General features: G+C 43.7%; 2 protein-coding genes across 9 annotated transcripts in view; one reads left to right on the top strand and one right to left on the bottom strand.

Moving 5' to 3' along the window:
* Window positions 1-3,859: 3,859 nt before the first annotated feature.
* On the bottom strand, window positions 3,860-18,829 carry Ldaf1 (lipid droplet assembly factor 1). Of its 4 annotated transcripts, XM_015491149.2 has the most exons (6): window positions 18,700-18,829; window positions 18,241-18,339; window positions 16,196-16,395; window positions 9,922-10,090; window positions 9,336-9,474; window positions 3,860-7,054 (listed from the first exon to the last, which is right to left on the bottom strand). In XM_015491149.2, exons 3-6 carry the CDS (start codon window positions 16,289-16,291, stop codon window positions 6,973-6,975), a joined length of 486 nt encoding a protein of 161 aa, XP_015346635.1. In that variant the 5' UTR covers window positions 16,292-16,395; window positions 18,241-18,339; window positions 18,700-18,829; the 3' UTR covers window positions 3,860-6,972. The 4 variants fall into 4 exon arrangements, with proteins under 4 accessions (XP_015346635.1, XP_015346634.1, XP_048645585.1 ...); XM_015491148.2 differs by lacking the exon at window positions 18,241-18,339; XM_048789628.1 differs by lacking the exons at window positions 18,241-18,339; window positions 18,700-18,829 and adding an exon at window positions 17,817-17,943.
* A 4,399-nt stretch (window positions 18,830-23,228) lies between these two features.
* The window catches only part of Dnah3 (dynein axonemal heavy chain 3), a 166,242-nt gene continuing 165,348 nt past the window's right edge, over window positions 23,229-24,122 (top strand). For all 5 annotated transcript variants that reach the window (XR_007342671.1, XM_048789601.1, XM_048789600.1 and 2 more), the window contains exon 1: window positions 23,229-23,754. The gene's annotated coding sequence lies outside the window, so the exon portion shown is untranslated. The remainder of the gene's footprint in view (window positions 23,755-24,122) is intronic.

Here is a 24,122-nt window from a genome sequence, read left to right as displayed (position 1 = left end):
GAGTGAAAGGGCTTTGGGATTCTAATGCTTGCAGGTGATTCTGAAGGTGAAGGCTGCAGGGCCTGGGAATGGACTTGTGGGCCCTGGGAAGCCATCTCCAATGTACCTTTCCTCCCTGCCCTGTTCTGCTGCTTTGGGCAATTCAGTAGGATGCATAGAGCTCTAGAACAAGAGCTGGCTACAACCTCCTCCTGGTGGCCTGGGGCAGATAGAACAATCTCTGAGCCTGTTTCCACGTCTGTAGAATGGGAATACAATCTACTTTAGAAGCCTGTAAGGGTTCAAGGAGCTCTTCGATGCATTGATATACAGCTGCCAGTCAGTTCCAGAGCATCCCAACACCAGGATGATAGTACTGTTCTAAAAATTCTAAGTAAAATGATTACTAGAGGCTAAATAAACCCATATGCCAACCCAGAGGTTCTTAATCTCTTATTTTGTAAAATATACAAGCCCAGACCCTACTAAGTGAATCTTTAAGGAGTGGGGTCCATGGAAGAATACATCATGGCCCCCAGAAGATCTGTGCTAATTCCTGGAATCTGTGAATGTTCCCAGATATGGCATGAGCAACTTTGTAGATGTGATTACGCCAAGAACGCAGAGATGGGGAATTCCCTGGATGATTCAGGTGGGCCATACACACGAGTGCACACCCTCACAGGAGGGAGTTTGGGCTCTGGGGAGGAGAAGGCTATGGGGTCATGCAGGCTGTGAAGAAGGGCTGTGAGCCATGGAACAGAAGGGACAGAGGCCCCTCCTTGGCTTCTGATCATTCCTTATTCTGTGAATAAATGCACCTAAAGCCCATGAGCTCTGGGCCAGGTATTGTAGGCTTAGTTAAAATGGATCTTCATGCTTTTTCCTCTTCTCTCCTCCCGGCTTCCCTACTAAGAGAATCTTGTTTTTGTTCAGGCACAGCCTAGCATACCTGTAGGAAGTGCTTCCCGATTGGCCTATTAAGATAGTCAAAGAGATTTGTTTAGAGGTGGGCACGTGATGTGCTTTTGGTTCATGAGATTTAAGGGAAAACTGGAAGTAGGCTTTTTCCTCCTTGTTTGAAAATCGGTTTATACAGTGATCCCCTTTTCTGTCTGCTGTTGAATATGATTATGTGACATCCTGATTCCTTGAGCTATGGCAGCTTATGAACTTGAGGAAGCAAACCTTCCAATACTGAGAATAAGTAGGCGAAAACAAAGCCTAGATCCTCATTGACTTCATTAGTTGTCTGAATCAATCCTGGAAGCCTTTGCCTCTGGAGTTCAATGTTTAGGGAGAGGTTAAGGGTTCTTAATTTTTAAAGGAGACATTTTGTTTTTTGTAAGTAAAAACGTGCAAACTCATTCAGAATTAAAAATTTTGTTTTCAGAAGAGAGTCTATGTCTATAATTTGCATCTATAATTTGGGTGTGGAGCTTCAAGATCTACCTCAAAAACCTTAAGAAAAAAATCCAACAAAAATGGGTTTCCTAAAGTGTTTAGCTTGGATGTGAGTGCCCTCCACATACCAAATTATGTTTTTCTTTAGATTAATAAAAAATTTTGTATAAACCAAAAGTAAGAGTAACTTTTGCTGATGAATTTATTTTGCTTTGGCTCTCAAGGCCCACAAGGACCAGGGTCTTGTATTCACCTTTCAATTTCCACTGGCACATCTGTCTGCAAGGCAAGTGATTTGATGAAAAATATAATAGTGCGCTGATATCCACAGCGCACTTGATCCGGGACCCCCTGCGGTTTCCAAAATCCACAAGTGCTCAGGTTCCTACTATGAAATGGTATGGTGTTTGCATATAATCTACACACATCTCCCATACACTTTGAATCATCTCTAGATTACTTATAACACCAATACAATGTAAATGCTATGGAAATAGTTGTTATACTGTATTGTTTAGGGAATTATGGTAAGAGTCTTTACTATAGTACTTTTTTTTTTTTGGTCAGTATTGGGGACTGAACCCAGGGCCTCACATATGCCAGGCAACACTACATCTCCAACTCTAAGACACAATTTTATTTTCAAATACTTTTGATCCATAGCTGGTTGAATTCATGGCTGCAGAAACCAGACACTGAGGACCAACTGCACAAAGAAGCTTGATTGAAAGCAGACAGCCTCATCTCTTTGCTTCTCATTTGAAAAACCTCTTGCCTGAATTTAGAGGTTCAGGGGTTCTAGCCCTGACAGTGCAGACTTCCTGTGTGCTGTGGGTAAGCAGTTTTCCCTCTCTGGGCCTCTCAGGGCCCATAGATGGGGAGAGCTGGAGAGGACATCTGTTACCTTGCTACTCAGATGTGGTCGGTGGAAGACTTCACTTGGGAGCCGGGAGGCAATGCAGAAACTCGGGTCCTGCTCCACATATCTGAACTCAATGTGCCTTTTCACAACCTCCCTGGATGTACGCACATTAAAATTTAAGAACAGGAGTCTATAGTTATTCCTGGTCTGAGCGGTGATGTCTCTGCTGAGCCAGCTTCAGATAGCCTGGATGTGAGCGCCCTCCACTGGCATAGAGAGGAAACACTTTAGTTAAAAAAATGGGTTTCCTAAACAAATTATATATTTTATTCACAAGCAGAATTTTAAAACGGTGATGACACAAATTCAATTTGTGACTAATATCTCAAAATTTGGCATTGGCTCAGTTGTTGGATATTATGGGATCAATTTTGAAATATTTTTACCATGTTTGTAATGTTGTTCTCAGAAGCATTGCTCATCATTACTAAAAATGGGATCTTTTTTTAAGTCCTTTGGGTATAGACTCCAAGAAGAGGGATAGCTGGGTCAAATGGTGGTTCCATTCCCAATTTTCCCACATCAATGTTTATAGTAGAACAGTTCACAATAAGCCAAACTGTGGAATCAACCTAGGTGCCCTTCAATAGATGAATGGATAAAAAAAATATGGCATATATACACAGTGGAATATTACTCAGCAATAAAAGAGGAAACCCATTGTTGTTGTTTTCTTTTTTTTTTTTTTTTCCTTAAGGTTTTTGAGGTAGGTCTTGAAGCTCCACACCCAAACAGGAACTCCTGTTCTCTGCGTGGTAGTCAATAAAAGTCCAAAGGGAACAGTGGTTAAGACGATATTCTTATGAGAACAACACTAGAGGGAGCTAACCATTTGTATTTCATCTCAAGTGTTAACACTTCAGAGCACACTGGCTACAAGGGTGGGTTTTACAGACAGGCAAACGCTTTGGATTCCACTTCTTAATCTATCTGACCTTAGGCAGTTGAACCTCTCAATCTTTCACCTTCCTCCTCTTTAAAATGTGCAATAGTGTGGATGTTTGGAAACAGGTATTGATGTGCACACAGGGCTGAAGATAGCACCCAGCACATGACAAATGCCCAAGAATAAATAAAACAAACATGAGCATAATGTTAAATTAACCCCATGGTTTTATGAAGTCACTGTTCTTATGCTCTGGGGGTTAATTACTTTTCCAATGATACTTGTTTAATAACCTTGAGCCTCCAAGAACCCTCTAGTAGGTCTTTTACATATTCCCATTCTGCTGTTTTAAATGATTCTGCAGTCATGCATTTTGATATTATTCTGCAGCAAGCACTGTGCAGAGTTTTGTACATAATTTCACTGTTTGATATGCAAAGGCTTTAGGCCCAGGCAGCGTAACAGAGGCTGAAATGACCTCAAACTACTGCCTTGACTTAGACGAATTGGGTGAGTCATTTATTCTCTGAATCTTGGTTTCACCTCTAAAATTCAGATGCTGATATAAAAAATAAGAAGCAAACTGGTGGAGATTGCAATTGGTCTGATCCACGAGAAGCAGCAGCACTTTTGAGTTCTGACACGAAGCACCTTGCACTTGGCCTGTCTTGAAGCAAAGGTGTTTAATGGACAGAAGCATGTTTTCAAATCTTCTCTTTGCTACTCACAAAAAGGTTGTGTAAAGCTCTCAGCACTGAAATGCCCTCAAACCTTATAACCTCATCCAGACCACTCTCCAAGCCAATGGTCCTCCTGACATATCCTCTTGGTGTCAAAAAGGCATAACAGGACTAATATGAGCAAAGAAGGGTTTGAATTTCCACACAGCCCCCACCTCAAAACATAGTGTCTCAGGCCACCCACTGGCTCAATCTAAAAATGGATAGGTGTCCTTTCTTTCTCTACCTACAGTTGATCTACACCAAATGCTGCTGGCTCTCTGAATGAAGGTCTCCATTATCTCCGCCCTAGAATCCCTCTGGGGACCTCTTAATGGGCCTTCCTGCTCCTAATTCTTTGGGGAGTGATTCTTAAAAAACCTAAGTCTGACCACATCACTCTCTCAGGTAAGATCCTCTACTGTCTTTCCCGTTGAGGTTCTACGAGATGAGTTCCTGCCTCCCCTCCACTTAACCCTTGGCTCAACAGACCCAGTCACATGACATTGTTTCATTTCCTTAAACCCACTAAGCTCTTTGCAGCCTCTGGGACTTTGTGCTGCTCTTCCCTCTACCAGGAACACCCTCCCCACAGTGCTTGACCTGGTGGCAACTTCTCATTCTTTGGTTCCAAGAGATGAAATCCCTGATCACTGAGGCTCAAATGGGCTTTCTTATATATTTGTCACCTTTTTACTTTTATTCTATGCATTTATCACAGTTTCATATTTTGTGTACTTGTAGTGGGTGAACTAAGGTGCAGTCCATGATCCCCATCTGTGGTTTCTATGCCTGGAGTGATCCCCTCCTCTGAGTATGGCGACTTTAACCACCAAAGTGCAGAATCCATGACAGGAGGTAAGTGATTATATATGTTATGTTACCTAAGAAAGTAGTATCCATATTGCGAAAAGACTCTCCTTTGGTGGCTTTGGAAATGCAAACTGCCACACTATGAACTGCTATGTAGACAAGGACACACAGCAAGGGACCCAAGGCCTCAGTTCTGTAGCCAGCAAGGAACTAGATGATGCCAATGATCAATGTGGATCCTTCCCCTGTCAAGCCTCAAATGAGAACCCAGCCCTGGCTGTGACTGCAGTCTTGCAAAGGATCCAGCCGAGTTCTGCCTGGACTCCTAATAGGGAGAGAATGGGAGGTGACACATGCAGGTCTTTTTAAGCCAACAATTGGTGGTAACTTGTTATGAAGCAATAACTAACTAATGATTGTTAAGTGCCTGGCGCCCTGGACAGTCAACTTCAGGAAGGAAGCCAGGGACCTTTCCATTCACCATTACTGAAGTCTCAGAACCCAGCGGTGTGGACAGCATAGACAGATTATATCAGACACTTGCATGAAGGGAAGAAACATTCAAAAATCAGTAACTCAACATCAATACCACCATGGTATTGGCAGAAATGGGTGAATCTTATTCTCTAATGTGGTTCAAGGTCATGGAAGGCAGAAAGGTCTCAGTACCACATTAAGATTTGTGTGTCCCACTATGGCAAGTAGCACCATTTGTTTTTGTCTGCCCAGCAAGTCTTTCCTTTTCTTCTGGCATTGCTTTGGGAGCCTCTTCTATCTCTCTGCACCCCTCCCCTGGCTCCTAAAAGGATTGTCCAGCCCGGCCTCTTCAGCTTAGTCCATCCTCCTGACCATCATGATTGGTTCAAAGTTGCTCACATGATTCAAGTCTGTTCAATCCTCTGGGAAAACGCTTTCTTGCCAGATTCAGAGTGCTGACTAGAGCAGCTGGGACCTCCGTGTTTGACAGGTCTACCTGAAAACGCAGCTCATTCTGTAAAAAGCAGGGGTGAGACCACCTAGCCCGTAGGCCCAGCAGTGCCTGAAGATCTCCCCGTTGGCTTTTTGGTTGAATGAAACTAATCCCTCTTTCCATCTCTCCAATTAAAAGACCCATATTAGCCAGCATCTGCCATGAAATCAACAGAGGGAACAGGTAGATGCTATGTAAGTGTCCCCCAAGATCCACGTGTTAAAGGCTTTGTCACCAACTTGTGGTACTATTATTGGGAGGCAGTGGAACCTTTAGGACATGGCACCTGGTGAAAGTTAGGTCACTGGAGGAGGGGACATCCCTTGAAGAGGACACGCAGCCCTCAGCCTCTTCTTTTGGTTTCCTAGCTGCCCCAGCCCTTCCCTGCCATATCCTCTGCCGTGATGTACTGCACGACCACAGGCTCAAATCACAGGGCCAAGGGACCATGGGCTGAAACTATGAAACTCTGAGCAATTTTTCTCTTATAACACTGATATCTCAGGTCTCTGTCACCTTTACAGAAAGCTGACTAATGCAGTCTTCTGGAATCAGAGTCGAAGGGGCAGATTTTCTTAAAGCCCACTCAAATAAATATTTAATAAGATCCCGCAGCAAATAAACTACTGAAGTAAAAACTATGCAGGATATTTTATTTTTACTTTGTAGTCCTTTCACTTTTTTTTTTAGAAATGGCTGAATAGGACGAGTTCTTTAAAATAATACAAAAGTACCAAGTGCAAATATGTAAAAGGTCAATGGCACTTAATAGCACTCAACAGTAACAATGGAAACCACACCTTTAGACCTTTTCAAAAAGACTCCTGGCCACAAAGTTAAGTATGGATTCTTCCAACTCTGAGTGAAACCTATTCCCAATGTCGCTGTTCTTATAAAAAACAAATAAGGCAGAAAAGCTGGTTCTATTTTGGATATTTTTTCCTCCTTATCTCATTTCAAATGAGTGAAAAACAACTACCCTCAAAAAATAAATAAACACCCTAAAAAACAATTCACTATTACCCCCAACTGGGGCCTGGACATAAGCCCTAGGCTCTGGAGGCCCAGATCCCTGCCAAGGTCAAGCTGCACACGTGGAGAGCATAGGGCAGGGAGAAGCCATGCTGTCCACAACAGGATTTTACACACAGTGAGTGGAAAGGCCAGGGGACACGGCCACAGGGTGCCTGAGTGTCCTCCTAGGCCATAATCCCAGTGGGCGAGTGTGACCAACAGCTTTCTGGAGATGCGGGAGGAAAGCCTGGTTCCAGTTGGCTGGTCACTCCTGGTAGAGCCCCTCGAAGTCTGCGGCCTTCATAGCCAGCTGACAGTCGGCGCTGGGGTTCTGCTGTGTCAGCAGCCTGTTTGGTGACAGGATGCAAATGGTCAGTACAGGGTCCTCTAAAGAGCAATGCTAAGAGAACCCCCAGAACAGATGACATTCTCTGCTCTTTATTTTAGCTGCCTCTTGTCACCACACAAGATTTGGGGCTAAATCCATTCAGGGATGAGGAAGTTGAGGGCATGAGAGGTCAAAACAACTGGGAGGTGGGCAGGGTCAAGACCCTACTTCTAATCTGGATATTCTTTTCCCCAGTTGTGGGCATCTCTGCCAACAATCCAGAGAGAAAGGCAGGGCGAGCAATGGCTTTATTTTACCATTTGTTTGCCATTTCCTAGATTAGAGAAGTTAAGCAGCTTGTTCAACATCACATTATTATCACCTACACGCCATCACAGAAGAGCAGCTGTAGTCATCTGGAAAGCTGCCCCTTTCCCAACTACATACACATTTGTGAGGCTGGGTCCTCTTCAGTTATGCCAATCAGAACAACATGCCACAGTGGGACACATGCAGATGACAAATGAGAACCCAGCTGACTTCTACTAGGGCAGATACTCAAGAGATTTGTAAAACATGAAACAATGTCACTAATTTCCTCTTCTTTTGGAAAATATAGTTGCTTTTTTTTTTTTAACCACACCATGTTTTTCATATCAACAGGTAATATTGTTCCTTTTAAAGTAAATAGCTTGAAAATTTCTGTTGTAATTTCTAATAGAGTAACTATCTATACAATTAACCCACATAAACAAAATCTCCTTGGATGCCTGAATAATTTTTAAGAAGGCAAAAGGGGCCCTGTGATCAAAAGTATAAGAATCTCTGCCCAAGTGAAAACCACAGGTCCCCAGTGCCTCTAGGGAAGAGCAGGGGAGAATATGGAGATCAGGGACAGATCTTGGGTATACTTTTCAATCTCTTCATTGATAAACAGCCATTCAAATTTTGCTACTTCCTATGATGATTTTTAAGAACAGGGTGCACAGGCAGGGAGGGGTTTGGGCTCAGAAACATCACCCTCAAAAAAACAAATAGGTCACTGTGCCTCTTTTTATTTCCTTTAAGCCTAATAGTGATTGAAGCATTTTAGAAAAGCTAAATGTGACTCCAGGGATATCAATTAAGCTGTCCTATGGTACCACCCAGTGATGTTAAATTATACCCACTTCCACATATCGATGACAATAGGAAAACCTTTTGGTAAGAAGTTCAAGGGCTCTTCTATATGAGAACAAAATTCAGGTGAGTATTGATTCTTTTAGAGCAAGGGATGGCAAACCACGGCCTGTGGGCCAAATACAGCCTGCTGTTAGTATAAATAAAGTTTTATTGGAACACAACTGCACCCGCTCATTCACTTATTGTCTGAGCTGCTTTTATGCAGCAGCAGCAGATTCTAACAGTTGTGAGAATAGAGCAGGGCCTACAAAAATTGAAATATTTAATATCTACAGAAATTTCCAGAAGCCACTCAGTGTCTTGGGTAAGAAAGCTTTAGAGTTAATTGAACTGGGTTATTTAAGCCCCTTCTCTGCTGTACTAAAGCTTTGGGACTTGGTTTCATTTCCCTTATGATGGAGCAAATTGTGAGGATTACACAAGATGAGGCCTGGAAAGTGCTCAATAGATGTTAGCCACCATCTTCAAATGACCCAGAGTTAAAATCTAACCACAGGACAAAAGTGTCACCTCTGAAAATCCTTCAGAAGGGCAGCACATTATTGACAAGCACAGTGTCTCAGTAACTTCAACACAGCTCTTTTCCCACTATCATCTAACAGACTGCTGCTCCTCCGGTCAAGGCCAGGGAGGCATATTGTATGAACAAAATCTATACACACACGAGACTTGTACTTGGCACACTGAGAAACTCACGCTCTAAAGAGCAGAAGGGATCAAGGCAGATTATGGGGACAGCAGATTCCTGCTCCTATACCTCTGGAAGATGGAGTAGAGGGGGCCATTTTTTCCTGTTGTTTTCCTGCCTACTCCCATCACACTCCAAAGAATGCTTTGATTTTGTAAACTAAATCAACATCCTTTTAAAGGAATCAATAACTACCTCACGGAGCTGCCATGACAAAGAAATGAGGTCTCTATATGATGAATGAAGGTAATAAATTTTTTGTTGGAATCTCCACTGTAAATTCCCATTTGGTGTCTGACGTGTACTGAGAACTAATGAGAAACACCTGCCTCTTACAACTGGGCTTCTAGACATCAACTGGGGTTAGTACATTGTCCATGAAAATGGACAAGATGACATTGATCACACTGTTCCATTGACATTTATTTACCTGGGAGAAAACCAGAAGCTGATGAGGCTGGAGACCACCATGTAGGAAACCATGATCGTCCCTGACATTGCGACTGATACAAAGCCCAAGCCACAGAGGACACAAAGCAGTGAAAGGCCACCCACAGAGATGACTAGTCCTAGGTAGAGAACATGGTTAGGAGAAATATTCATATAAAACAAGTTGAAAATGGGCAGACCCTGGGCCAATGCATTTTACAAAATGACAGATAACTCAGATTTTGTTACGTGATATTTCCTCCCCAAATCCAGATTCCTGGCATTATTTAAAATGGAGTGGGCCCCGGTGCTTGGCAACTGGCTGGCCCCATGGTTGCCTCTAATCCCCACTGTTCACAAATCATACCTCACTTGGGCCTCTCTGCCTGTTTTTGTTATCTATTGAATTTGAGGTTCAGAGAGGGTGAACAACTGTTCAAAATCACACTGGTGGACTCCAGGGCCCGTGCCTTAATGACCCTGACAAGCCACCTTACTTTAAAAGTGGGAACCTTTGACAAGAATGGCAGATGCTCAGTAAACACTGCCCTCCCCACAGAGTGATTCTCCAACAGCTGAGCAGATACCTTCCAGCAAGATGACCCCCACGAGAGCAGCCAAGGAGGTGAACACCACCAGGAGCAGGAAGAACCCAACAGGTACAGCCGACACAGCAATGAACACCAGCAAAGTGAGGGCCAGAAAGGGATGCCTGTCCAAGTACTGACCCACTGGAGACTTCATGAAGGCAACCACCTGCAGGCAAAGGACAGAGAGAAGGGGACTGAGTGCCATGTCTGAGTTCAGGTTGAATGGATCCCCCGAGCTGTGGGAAGCACAACCAACATTCAGAAAGTTGGAGAGCTCTTGAGTAAGATGTCACTTCAAGACTTCTCCCAAGACAGTCCCTTGGGCAGCCATTTAAGGCAGCTGTGAGACAGGAGGCAAGTTTGAGGTCCCCCACCCAGTGGCAGGACTTATGAGCAGCCATGAGAACATAATTCACATGCAGTGATCCCCAAAACACAAGTGCCACAAATGGTGAGAATTTGGGGGCGAGGTGGAAATAGGAGGGTATGACAGTTCATGCTGATGGCAACCAAAGTGTTGGGTTCACTCTGCTAAAATAGAAAAGGCTATTCCATGAAGCCACAGCCATCTGTCTTGTGGCTTCAGCAATGGCTCTTAAGGAGAAATCTCTCAAGGCATGCCAATTTCACTTCCCGGCAGGTTACAAAATGGCATAATGCCCACTGGCCATGTAGCCTCCTCATTAAAGATCTTGCTATTAAGCTTCTCTATTCTCAATCCAGAGATGACCATACCAAGAATCACCTCTGAGCCAGAGCTGCCCAACTCAGACACCCCATTACTAGAGCCCAGTGAGATCCTAAGTTAGAACACCGAAGGAGAGAGGGAGGTGGAGGGGCTTTGGGGGAGCAGGCTGGGGTCTCCAGCCATCTAAGGTCTTGATTGCTTTCTGTTCTAGTCCAGGTGTGTCCTTAGCAAACACCCCTGCCTCATCTGACAGACTGAACTCTCTCCCTGATGCTTATACTCAAAAGAGCCCAGGGAGCGTGGCGAGGCAGAATGGATGAGTGCTCAGGTAAGGGGCAGCAGTGCATGAAGCGAGGGGACCCTGCCAGGAAGGGACACCTATACAGCAAGAGGAGCAGATGAAGCTGGGACACTCAGATGGCAGGCACAATTTAAACTTTAAAACTGATAATTGATTTAGGCACTAATAAAATTTTTAAGTATGTTTCAAATAGGTTGGTCAGGCTGATCTAGTTTTTTAAACTAGAAATTTCACGAATATTGAAGATATCACGTATTTCCAGTGGAAATTTGCTCTAAGGGTATGAAAATAAGGAATATAGGTTACCTTATTAATGACTTTCCATATTAATTACATGCTGAAATTATAATGTTCCGGGTATACAAGGTTACATAAAATATATTATTGCAATTATTACTTTTGTTAAAGTGACCACTAAAATACTTAAAATTATATATGTGACTCACATAATGTTTCCAGTGGACACCACATGTTTAAACTTTACCTTGAGGGTGGGATGAAGCAGACTGAGGGCATCTGAGCAGAACTGTAACAAAACTGAAAGAGCAATTCAAGGAAGATAAACCTGGTGCTTGTGTGAAGAGGCAATTAGGGTGACCTGCAGGACATCAGGCAAGATACACCAATGGCCAAATCTGGGCTCGACGGTGGGGGCCAAGGGGAGGGAGATGTAGCCTGGGAGTGGAATGGAAAATCAGCAGGACTTAGGGAGAGTTTGCATGGGAACCAAGAAAGGCAAGACAATCCTGCTTCCAGTTCTTAAGGAAGTCTGGGATCTACAACCAAAAAACCAGAAAGTCATTCAGATATGCAGACACCATTTTCAGACTCAACCAGCTTAACCCAGCAACTGTCTTCTGCCACAAAGGATGGCCCTGCTCAGGCCCACGTGTCAGGAAGTGGAGGCCAGTTCAGCCACACCTAACAAGGAGGATATTTGTTAGACACACAGGTGCCAGGCACTGTTTTGATTGCTTTCCTATTTCCTACTTTCTCCCTAAAGTGGTATGAGGCAGATGATGAGGAGCACCCTAACATTATCTAAAGCCCAGGGGTGAGAATGGGGGTGGGGGGACACACAGTGTGAGGGTGGAAGTGGAAGCAAGGCAGCTTGTCACACATCAACATGCTCTGCGACTCCCCATCCCCATCCTGGAGACACATGGTCCCCACCTACACTTTACAGGTACAGTGCTTCACTGAACAATGCAGGACTGTCAGGCTGGGAGGAAATGGTTCCACTGTGTTTCAGCCTCCCTGTGAAGGCCTCTCGAATGGCATCATGGATAATCCTCACCACAAGACTGTAGGCCTGGCCTTGCTTATTCCAGAAAACAGGAGATGGAAATAAGCTGAAGTGACTTGTTCAAGGTCAGACAACGGTGATTTATTTGTAAATATAAACCCTGGCTTGGAAGGTTCCACAGCAGGGCCAGGTGGTCAGGATCTGAGGCATGAAGACTCTGCCCCTCCACCGGAGGCTACTCAGAGCCAGGCAAATTCTCTGGGGTTAGAATGGGAAAGACAATCGGTGACTCACTGTCTCTTGCTGCCAGAAAGCAGGAGGGAGAGGAGCCAAGACTATTTAAAACCACTGGTAATCACAAGTCAAAGGTGCTGTGTGACAGCCACTCCCACATTATAGTCCCTGGGTGCCGCTGGCATCGGATTCAGAGTTGGCACACAGGTGCCTAGGAATGTTTGTTCAGAAACACCCCTTGGGTCAGGGAAGGCCCAGCAGGAGAAGAGAAAACCATGTGGGCAGAGAAAATCTACATTAGAAAATGCCACCGTGGTTATCTGCCCAACTCATGGGCCACCTCTCCTCTTCCCTGACAACAGCCTCCTCCAAGGAAGGAGCAATGAATGAAAGTCCCCAGTCCAATAGCTACCTCCATGCTCCCAGGAATCGGGCACTGAGAATCCCACGTCCCTAAGGGGAGGGCTTCATTTGGGTGCTGAAGGAGAGGTGAGAAGTCAAAGGTGCCCACCTTGACAACCATGTTTTCCCACATGAAAGAAAAGGCCAAGGAATCAGCCTGCAGAGGAAAAGAATGAAGCAGACACACATGGAAAAGCTAAAATGAAAAGCTACACAGAGGAGCTAAAATGCCCAAGAGAGGTATGTTAACAGTTACCTCTCACCCAGCAACCTGCCTGACTCCTTCAGAGGCTCAGTCCTGCTTTATTCCCTGCCTTGGTTTCTAAAGTAGCCTTACATTTCCCAAAGGCCTGAAAGGTCCCATCTCTTGAGCAGATTCCTGTATCTAAAGCCTTAAAGTAAAGACAATAAAAACCTAACCAGGCATTCCAGAGGTTTCCCAGAGAGATGGAACCCACTTCAACTAATGCCCAGTTATTCTTACCTGCAGTTCCAAAGGCTCATTAACATATGAGGAAAGGCGACACATTATCTGGGGGAAAGAAATCATCTGAATTTCTCAGACAAGGGGACAGTTATGTCAATTATGGTATGTCAATCTGCTGTCCTTGCTGATAGACTATTGGGGAACAACTGTTCTGGAGATCCCCACGTTGATGTGGAAAAGCTGCAAGACTCATCAAGCAAAAACAAAAATCCAGAAAGACACTTGCCATGACACAACCATCAACATATAAAAATTACATACTAAAGAGTCATAATAATTATTAATAATAATCACCACCACTGGGCCTATAGGTGATTTGCTCTCCTTTTCCCTCCGAGTCACTTCCCTGAGTTGACAATGCAATTAATACTAATATAATTAATATGATTTTTAAAATTTAAAAGAAATACACTATGACAGGACTATCTGAAAACATCAGGATGTAGACAGCTAATAATTTTTTCCTTTGATCTGTAGTAGACTGGCCTGGTAGTTATCTAGCCCAAACCTATTCTGGTGAACACAGCTGAGGACCTGAGAGGAAGAAATGCAACGAGTAAGTTCCTCTTTGTTGAAATGCATACCTCAGAAGGCAGATGTAAGGCATGCCAAGTGTCCAACACAGCGTGTGGCATATAATAAGTGCTCAATCAATGTTGATGAATAGACAATCCTTATTATTTGTAAATTCCACATCTCTGAGAACTGGCCTCCTCATTAACATGTATTTGTAACCTCACAAACGATACTTCTGGCTTTTGAGGACTAGTGGATGTGTGCACAGCAATGAAGAGCTAAGTCACCTGACCTACATTCCCAGCTGAATGGAGAAAAATCAAGGAAAACTCAAGGAGAAACTCTGCCTGGTTTCAGCTCTTTCAGTGTGTCCTTATCAGGTGTGTCAGTCAGCTTTCCACTATTAAAACAAAAACCAGAGACAACTGACTTAGAAAAGGTTTATTTTGGCACAGTTTGGAGGTTCCAGTCCATGATCGGTTGACCCTGTTGGCCTTGTTGGGGCCTGTGGCCAGATAGCATGTCACAGCTGGAATGTGCAATGGAGCAAAACCAGCGGAAAAAGAAAATGCGGAAGGAGCTGGGGTCCAACAATCCTCTAAAAGGGCCCACCCCCAATGACCTCACATTAGGCCCCACCTCCCAACAGTGCCATCCTGGGAACCAAGTTTTTAACACATCACATAAGCCTTTGGGGGACACTCAAGAGCCAAACTATAGCATCATGTTTAGTGCCATAATTTCACATTTTTGTGCTTTTGGTTGGTCATTTCACTATTTAAAATGGCCCCAAGTGTTGTGCCATAGGGTTGGTTGCCTAGTATTCCTAAGGACAAAGATATGCCTTATGGAGAAAAAAATTCATGAGTTAGAACACACATGTATTTGTCTGAGCCATGAGGTTCAGTATTATTGGCCTTGAGATCAATGTTAAGGATCAACGACACATATTAAATAGTGTCTTTAAACAAAAATGCACATAAAACAAGGTTAGGTATTGGTCAGCTGATGAAAAGGTTAGGACCAGGAGAGAGAAGGAACAAGTGTATTTCTCCTAGGAGCAATGGTTCAGCATTTGCTGATCCCATGTTTGTGGTCACTTTATAGAACATAACTACCACCAGTGAATGGAAACAGCTATGAATGTGGAAGGGGCATGAGGACCTGTCTTACTGAGCTAACTTTTAATAACAAGATTCTCAGCCAACTGATTAGAAAGCCGCTTGACCAATTTAAAAATAGCTTGGCAGATTTACAAAGTGGCAGATGCATTCTGGAGTAAATCCAGAAAGGACCTCTGTAATAGCTCAAGTAGACACCAGTGGGACCATGCTGTCTCACAGAAAAAAAAAAAAATCACAAAATAGTTCACACTGTTACATCTGCATGTGTATTTTTATGGTCATAGTGCATAACACAGTCTAGAAAGATATCAAGTATGACTCTTCAGTATATAATTTTTACATGTTGACGGTTGTGTCACAGCAGCTGTCTTTGTGGATTTTTGTTTTTGCTTGATGACAAAAATGTTAATAGCATAATTTATGAAAGGTATATTGTTTTCCATGAAAAAAAATGCTAACAGGCATATAGAAGAAAGCAATAAATATGCAAGAAAACAGAATATACCCAAGTCCCCTTGCCATCAAGTGGCTACAGAATACTTTAAAAGTAGTTCATTTGAATTACAATGTCCTGTAAGTCTAAAACACAAACTGAATTTCAAAGAGTACAAAAAACAATGTCAAATATCAGAACTTTTTTTTCAATAGTAATTTTTATAATGATTACAGGTTTAAATGATACAACTGTGGACATATCAGATTAAATAAAATACAGTCTTAAAATTAATTCACCTACTTCTTTTTACTTATTAAATGTGGCTATTAGAAAATTTCACTATATGTGGCTCAAATTATACTATTGGCTAGCCAATTGGATTTTTACTGGAACCTCTCATTTTCAGGGTAACACATAAGCCAAAATTAACAATAAAACCAGAAAAGGATGGTATCCGTGGCACAGCTTGAGAGTGGCCTCTCTGAATCTAGTTAAAGAATTGCACCTGCCATGAGGGGTGATCATCCAACCAAATTCTGGTCTATAACTGGAAACGTGTGTGACTTCTTGGAAGCCGCCTTAAATTGAAAATGGCTTGCAAATCTTTCTTCCTGCTCTCTTCCCATCCTATTGACTGGAATATGGATATGAAGGCTGATGCTCTTGAAGCCATATTGGACAACCAGTTTGAAAGTTCACAACTCAGACATGGCAGGGGGGTGAACTAGAAGGATCCCTGACTTAGCTACTTATACTAAGAAAGAAAGAACTTACTATGTTATTTACATGAGCATTAACTTGAAATTTTTCCATTATATATAGTGATTGGAAACTGACCTTTGAGTTATTCTGGAAGGACTCCAGCAGCAAAGACAGCTTCTTCTGCAGCTCCTGCAAGTCCTTTAAGGTACTGGTGGGCTCCTCTTTGGCCATCCTGGGACTCACTTCAGTCTCTTTGGGGATTAATTCTCCTAACAATAAGTTCTCCAGTATAGTGAGCTGTCCAATCTCTCATGTTGCCCAGGCTCTCACTGTCACTGGGGAAACAAAAAATTTCTTAAACCATTAGAGGTCTTCATCCAGCTGGTTCAACAAGAGTTTCTACATGTTGATGGCAGGCATGTAGATAGAGGATGACTTGACGATGTTTATCAAAATTTCAAATTTCATACACCTCGATACAGCAACCTGTTTTCTAGGACTCTTAAGGAAATCCTCAGGTACAGCAAAACATACTAAAAAGATGTGCATCACATTTGTTTATAGCATATAATGAATGGTTCACCAAAAAAAAAAAAAAAGAAGCTAACTATTTGTAAGTAGGAAAATGGTTAAATAATGATAAACTCAGTCATTAAAATAATGGGGCTATTTACATGGTGACATGAAAAGATGTCTATAGTTTTTTTTTTTTTTTAAATACAAAATACCCCATTTTGTTACATATAGATTTTATGTAATAAAATTTTGTTATAGATTTTATTGTTAACATTTTGTTACATATAGATTTTATTCTGAAGAGTAAAAAATGTAAGACATTTAACAAAATGTTAATAGTACTCTTTGAGAGCTTATTTTTTTTTAATCTTGATAAATGCTGAAAAGAATACACAAAAAGCAAGACAGCTGAATACATTATTTCAAATCTCACTGCTTCACCCTGCCCATATCCCTGAACACCTTTTTCAAACAACAGTGGCCTTGGCTAATTTCTCTTCTTTCTTTGCTTGGCTTGCAATGACACTATGCCATAAATCACTATTTATGGGTGAGTCTCTTCCCACTAAGTAACAAGAGCCATGCCTCAGGGATAGACAGTGCCACAATTACACTCTGTGATCAAACTGCCAGGAATTCCTAGGACTGTCTCAATCTCACATAGCTCTTATTAAAGAAAATTTGTTAAATATGTTTTTAACCTGTTTGGGTCTTATATTTCCCAGAAAAACAACTGTCTGGCTGGACATAGGTATCATACGCTTCCCTTTCTGTCTTAGAACTAACCTCCTGACCTATGGTACAAATACCTAATGGATTTTGTCATAGTGGCCAAAATTAACTGAGAGATCCTGACATTTATTTGCCATAATGAGTATCCCACAAGCTAATCATGTGAGTTACAGAGGGGATACATAGCTACTAATATCTACAAGGTCCAGATGCACATTAAAGCCCATGTTAACCGCTCCAACTAGAGATCATCTCTCTTTAGACAGGGAAGGACAGATTCCTCCACCACCATATTCTGTCTTTAAAACTTCAGCAAGCACAGATCTTGAAGTCGGGATGTTCCCAGCTCTTGGTTGCCTCAATGTCATCTCTGAAGCTGGAAGAAACAAGCTCAAGTCCCTTTACAGGTTTCCTTTGGCCTGGGAAATCCAAGCGCCACCCAGACCGGTTTGAGGAGTCAGATTTGGGCGAGAGAATGCCAAGGGCCGCAGTCCTCAAATACATCTACCTGACATCAATTCCCAGACTCCCAGTCAGTGACTCCTCCTCACAAGGGCCTCCGCTGAAACTGAGCAGTCTCTCCAGAGCGAGTAGGCGACTAGCCCACAAGGCCGATTTGATGCCCTTTTCTGCACCATGGGGGCTGGGCCAAGCCACCACTAGCCAATAACCTCGTCCCCTTTCGAGGCTCTTAAGCCCCGGGCTCTCCCACCCCCGCGCCTCCGGAAACTAACTGCTACCCTGAACATTCCAGCTGGGGGGCGGGGGTCGCATCTCCTGAGCGGGGAAGGAAGTTCAGGGCGCTTCAATTCTTAAAGGCCGGGAGGACCTAGAGGAGAAAGGGGTGTGGCGCAGGTGTTGGAAGGTCCCTGTATCTAAGAGGGTTCAGAGGCACAGAAACAGGAACTCGGGGAGATTTGGGGAGAACCCACCTTTGGTTCTTGCAACTCCCTTCTCTGCAACGACCGGGGATGGGGTCCTCGGAAGAGAGGAGGGAATGGTGAAGGGGAGGGCACCCGTTTTCATAGACCCTGGGAAGGAAGGTTAGACGTCCAGATGGTCCAGATGTCGAGGGAGGGCTCAACTTCTTCCCAGCCAGGTTTCCCAGGAAGGGGCAGGGTCTCGCGTGCGGGGTGGGGCCGACAACCCCTTAACAGATACAGGTGTAGGCGGGAACGTGGTGTAGGGGGGGGATGGACCTAGTCTCCTCCCACCTGATAAGTCCCCAGTCCTGTCCCAACGACACCGAGGCTTCAGACACCCTGGTGACTAACTCCCGGATCAAGCGCTACAGGCGCGGAGCCCCGCGCCCCTCCACTCCCCCAGTCTGGCCCGCAGGGTCTAGCCTATCGGGCCCCGGGGCCCCGGCCCAAGAAGCCTCGAGCTCTCACCTGGCGCAGGAACCGCGCAGCTCTTGCCGCATTTGCGGGCGGAGCACTGGGAGGAGCGAAGAAGAGGAAGGAGCGGGGCGCCGGGCGGGGGCCGCCACCCGCTTCCGCCGCCCTCGGCTCCGCTTGGCCCCGCCCCTCGGCTCCGCTTGGTCCCGCCCCTCGGCTCGACTCGGCCCCGCCCCTTGACTCTGTTTGGCCCCGCCCCTCGGCTCGGCTCGGCTCCTTTCGGCTCAGCTCGGCTCCTCCGCCCGCGACGGGAAGGAGTGGGCCCAGACGCGCCGATCCGCGGTGCCGAAGCTTGTGCGAGCGCGCGCTCCACTCACCTGTGGAGCCACCCTGACTAGTTCTGAGAGGTTTAGAGAAGAGCATTCTGAGACTTAGAGATCTCTCCTACACCCACGGCTTGGAGTAAAAATTGTCCGGTACCCCCAGGCAGGTATAGAATGGCAGCTGAGAACGGAGGGTTTCCCCTCCAAGATAGCCAGAACCACCTCTTCGGGAAGCGTCTCCGGAGCTAGAAACGCGTAATGAGGAACCCGCCTTGACGGGAGGGTTTTCACCATTACTCCTCAGATGCAAATGTCATCTGCCAGTGGGGACTTTAGAGACGGACGGATTTGTATTATTATTTCCATTTTACAGAGAGAAAAAGTAAATAAACCCAAATCCCAGGGTTCACGAGGAAGCCATGTTTCCTGATCCTATATCCAGACCTGAGGAGAAGATTTCTCAATAGCAGTGCTATAACCATTATAGGTGGGACAACCATATTTCTGGGCACAGAAATTCTGTTGCTGACCTGAGCACTGTGGGATATTTAGTGGCATCTCTGTCTCTAACCAATAGATACCAGTAACAGCCCCCCCCCCCTTCATCCGTGACAACCAAAAATGACCCTAACGGGTGGGGTGTAAGCAGGAGAAAATCATTCTAGTTTGAGAGTCACTGTCATTGAGCATAGGACTAAAGACCATAGGCTGAGGTCCAGCAGTCCTGGGCTGTGGCCCCATGGCTGTTTCTTACTGTGCTACCTGGGAGGAGTTAACTCTTTTTCATCCATAAAACCCAGGCGCTAGTTGCTACTGAATAATTTTCAGGCTCTTTCTTTCCAAGGACCTGGTAGACATTTCTTTTCTGTGGCCTGTGTCTATATCCACCTGGAAAACAACCCATAAGATAAAGAGAGGTCACATAAAGAGAGGTTCTAGTGAGGACTGCTAACAATGGCTGTCAAGAACATAGCCACTATTGGGCACATAGTAGAGCTTCAAAAATATTCAAGTGTGTAATTACTCCTACCACCTTATATTTCTAAAAATAACTAGGCGGGTAGATAGGGAAATAAATTTAGGAATGACGATGGTGGTGGTGGTAAAGATAAACCAAGGGATCCTGCTCTATGTCTTCCACAACAAAAGAAAAGGGAAGCTAACAGAGGACATAGGAGACCTTGGGATAGACAAGTGTCTATCCCTAAATTGTTAAGTTTCAGGCTATTTTGCTGGCTTTGTGTACTTTGCTCAGCTGTAATGTGATGGGTTCCCCACCCAGGAAAAGATTCATTTGTTTTTTTCACTAAGGCCTTGTGATCCTCACTCTCTGGGTGGACCTCACACTGGAAAGCTGAATTGGGCTTCCACTGGGCTTTGTATTTATGGCGCCATCTAGGGGCACCTCTGTGAATCCTCGAGTTCCTCCCACCTTTGGCATTTTTGTCAATGGTGTGGATCCAGCATCTTCCCATAGCATCAGATCTTGGCTTTTGATGAACATTTAATGGATCAATTTAAAAAGTCCACTTGCAGCCTTCCCTATTCCTTTCCACAATAACTTGCTGCAGCGAACTAAATGTGTTCCTCCCAGTTTCACATGGTGAAGTCCTTTGTCCAATGTGATGGATTAGGAAGTGGGGACATTATTTAGCTCATGAAATTGAAGCTCTTATGAATGGCATTAGTGTCCTTATAAAAGGACCCCCTGAGATCTCTATTGCCTCTTTCTGCCATGAGAAGAAGAAGATACAAGAAGTTGACAGTCAGCAACCTGGAAGGAGGGCTTCTCACAGGAACAATCCTCCTCCTGGCCCACCCCCAAACACCACCATGCTGACACCCAGAGCTTGGCCTCCTAGCCTCCAGAACTGAGAGAAGTAAATTTATGTTGTTTATAAGCCACCTAGTCTATGGCATTTTGTTCTAGAAGCCCTAGTGGACTAAGACACTTGGCTCTAGTTAAGCAATAATTTCAGGTCTCAGAAAAGATCTACCAGGAACACTTGGCTCTGAATAAGGCATGTATGAAAATTCCCCAGCAACAGATTGAGCCCCTAAACTGTTAGTACCACAGAGACAGAACCAACTGTGGACCTGACTGAACTCTCCTCCCAGGTTAGCAGACTTAGCAAATATAAATAGGACACTCAGTTAAATTTCAATTTCAGGTAAACAACAGATAACTTTTTGATATAAGTATCACCCAAATATTGAATGAGACATACTTATCCTGAGAAATTGTTTACCTGAAATTCTGATTTAACCGTGCATCCTGTGGTTTTATCTGGCAAACCTAGGCACTTGGAATTGAGGGGATTGAAGATCTTGAGGCCTGCATCCTCTCTTGGAAATTATTATTTTTTTAAAGAGAGAGAGAGAGAGAGAGAGAGAGAGAGAATTTTAATATTTATTTTTTAGTTATCGGCGGACACATCTTTGTTTGTATATGGTGCTGAGGATCGAACCCGGGCCGCACCCATGCCAGGCGAGCGTGCTACCGCTTGAGCCACATCCCCAGCCCTCTTGGAAATTACTGAAAAGAAAGATAAGTCAGATGACAGACATACATATATAGTAATATTGTTATTATGATTATATCATATTGGTTTGATGTTTTTGAACACAGCTAGTTTTTCAAGCACATTAAATTTCAGATGGAAGCTTGTCTCCTGCTCACACACAAGGTCATATGTCTCATTAACCCTGAACCAGGTCCTTTCTAATTCTTCACTTCCTTGGATATGAGGTTTCACATGCAGTACAGGAAGCCTGATGATAATGTCTAAATATAAATGTCCCATTTATGTCTAAGCCAAAGTCTCGAAACCTTCCACTGGCTCTTTTATTCCAAATACTATTTAAAACCTGTATTCAGTTATCTCTCACTATCCACAAGGGATTGATTTCAGGACTCCTTGTAGATACCAAAATCCTTGGATATTCAACTCTCTAATATTAAATGGTATAGTATTTGCATTTAACTTACACATATCCTCCTGTACACTTTAGATCATTTATACATTACTTAAAATACCCAATTATAATGTAAGTCCTGCATAATTGTTATACTAAATTGTTTAGGAAATAATGATAAAAGAAAGACTGTACACTTTCAGTACAAACAACAAACACATTTTGTTTCTTGAATATTTTTAATCCACAAGTGGTTGAACCCCAGATGTGGAACCCACAGATACAGAGGGCTGATTTTTACATTTTATGGTAGAAAATAGAAACATGTAAAAGATGAGGAAGGTTAGGTTATTTTGGAAGTGCAGAGAGTCCAATTTTGAGGGTACAGTGAGAAAAAGAAGAAATGGAAGTACTTAGTGCTATGTAGTGCTCTCCAAAGGAACTCAGAAATGTTTGTGTTCTGGAAAGTTTCTCAAGGAAAGAGCACTGGACTTGGAGTCATCAGGACAGGATTCAGATTTTATCAGCATTGCTTATGAGTCATGCCAACTGGAGAGAGTTATGCACTTCTCTGTTTTGGATTCCTTGTCCTTAAAATGGGAACATTATGGGGTTTGGGGGAAAACTGAAGATTGAAAACAAAAGTCCAGTTTGGTTTTGAGAGGACTGTAAAAAGCAGCCTTGTAAGAAATGCTTTGAATATTTGGGCAGCCGCTAATCTTAGCACTTGCATACATGTGTGCTTACATTTATGATACTATTGATGTTAGTTGCAACATTTTTAGAAGGCTTATTGTATCAGACCAAACTGTCTCAGGACTGAAAAGATTCCCAGGATGCAGGACTTACAGTGTTGAAACTGGGAAAGTTCTAGCCAAACTGGGATAGACTGGCTATCTTTTTAATATGTCCAAATTGTCATATATGCATTGTTTCATTAAACCTTCAACACATTATTGTCTTATTGCAAATGAAAAGTCCACTTGAAGAGATGAAGTAATTTGCTCAAGCCATGGCTAATTAATGGGAAGAGCAAAATCTGAGCCAGTCCTATCCAGCTGTAGATCCCAAGAACAGAAGCCTCCTGTCAGTGCTTTCAGACCTATTCAAAGGCATCTTCTTTTTCTGCCACACCTCTGCATTCCTGAGCCATTGCTAAATACCTTCCCACTGTCCCTTCTGCTATCAACACTTCCTGCTGCCCAGCTGAGCTTCCAGCAAGGGAGTCTGCAGGACAAGGAGCTAGGTCAAGCCCAGTCTTGTATGTAGGCATAGCAGAGGCCCCTCCTTCCCTTAGCAACAGACGCTGGTGCCTGGTTACTGGCCCTGGGCCTGGGTACAGGATCCACCAGAGTTAGAACTGCTCCAGGAGGAGGCAGAGGGGAAATAGCCCAGCTGCAAGGGGTGTTGTTTGGGAAAGTGAGACCTCCCTCTTCTCTATATTAATATCTAATTCTGCTTCCATTTTTTCCTCTACAGGAACTTTGGTGTGTTCCCAGAAGAGTTCCAAGAGAAGACCTGCTCAGGGAAAGGAGGAGCGACTGTTACAAGGAATAGGAACTGAAGCAAAAAAACCAGAAGAACCCCAGTGTTGCCCCTTCATTCTCTAGCTCCTCTTCCTCTCCTCTTCTACCAGGAAACTCCTCAGGGAAGTGTATGACCTCAGAGAGGCAGCCCTGTGAATGGAGCTTTCAGGACATCCAGAAAGTTCCATTGTCTGTGTCATCCCCATTATGCTATAAGGAATTGTGGATTTCAGATGATTAGATAGTTGAGGAGCATCCCTGGAGAAGCCAAGAGCTCTTTATTCATTTTTCAAATAGGTACAATTAAAGTGGACACCATGAGCAACACGGATTACTCTCAGAAGGTAGGTGTGAATTTTAAGGCATGTATCCTCAACATGAAGGGAATCAGAGAACATGTGGAAAGAGGGATGTTTGGCTCATAGACCAGGGGCACATTAGGTACCCTTGATCTATCAAGGGTGTTAATTGCATTTCCATGGTGTGCACTTTGAAACATGATTTTTGATGAATTAGAGTTTTGGAAATACTTAGGTTTCACTGTGAAAATATTAGCAGTAGATATCTTTTCCTACCCTTCAAGGGTCATTACACCATATATTTCAACCAAGAGTTTTCAATCCCAGCAGTTCCCAAACTTCTGGGGCATATCTTAAAAACAGAGTCTTGGTTCCCACCCCACAAAGATTCTAATCCAGAAGATTTGGAGTGG

This window comes from Marmota marmota, unplaced genomic scaffold (assembly GCF_001458135.2).
Source record: "Marmota marmota marmota unplaced genomic scaffold, marMar, whole genome shotgun sequence".
In the NCBI taxonomy this organism is placed as follows: Eukaryota; Metazoa; Chordata; class Mammalia; order Rodentia; family Sciuridae; genus Marmota; species Marmota marmota.
The sequence above is the reverse complement of the archived record's forward strand: the minus strand, read 5'-3'. Positions and strand labels throughout refer to the sequence as shown.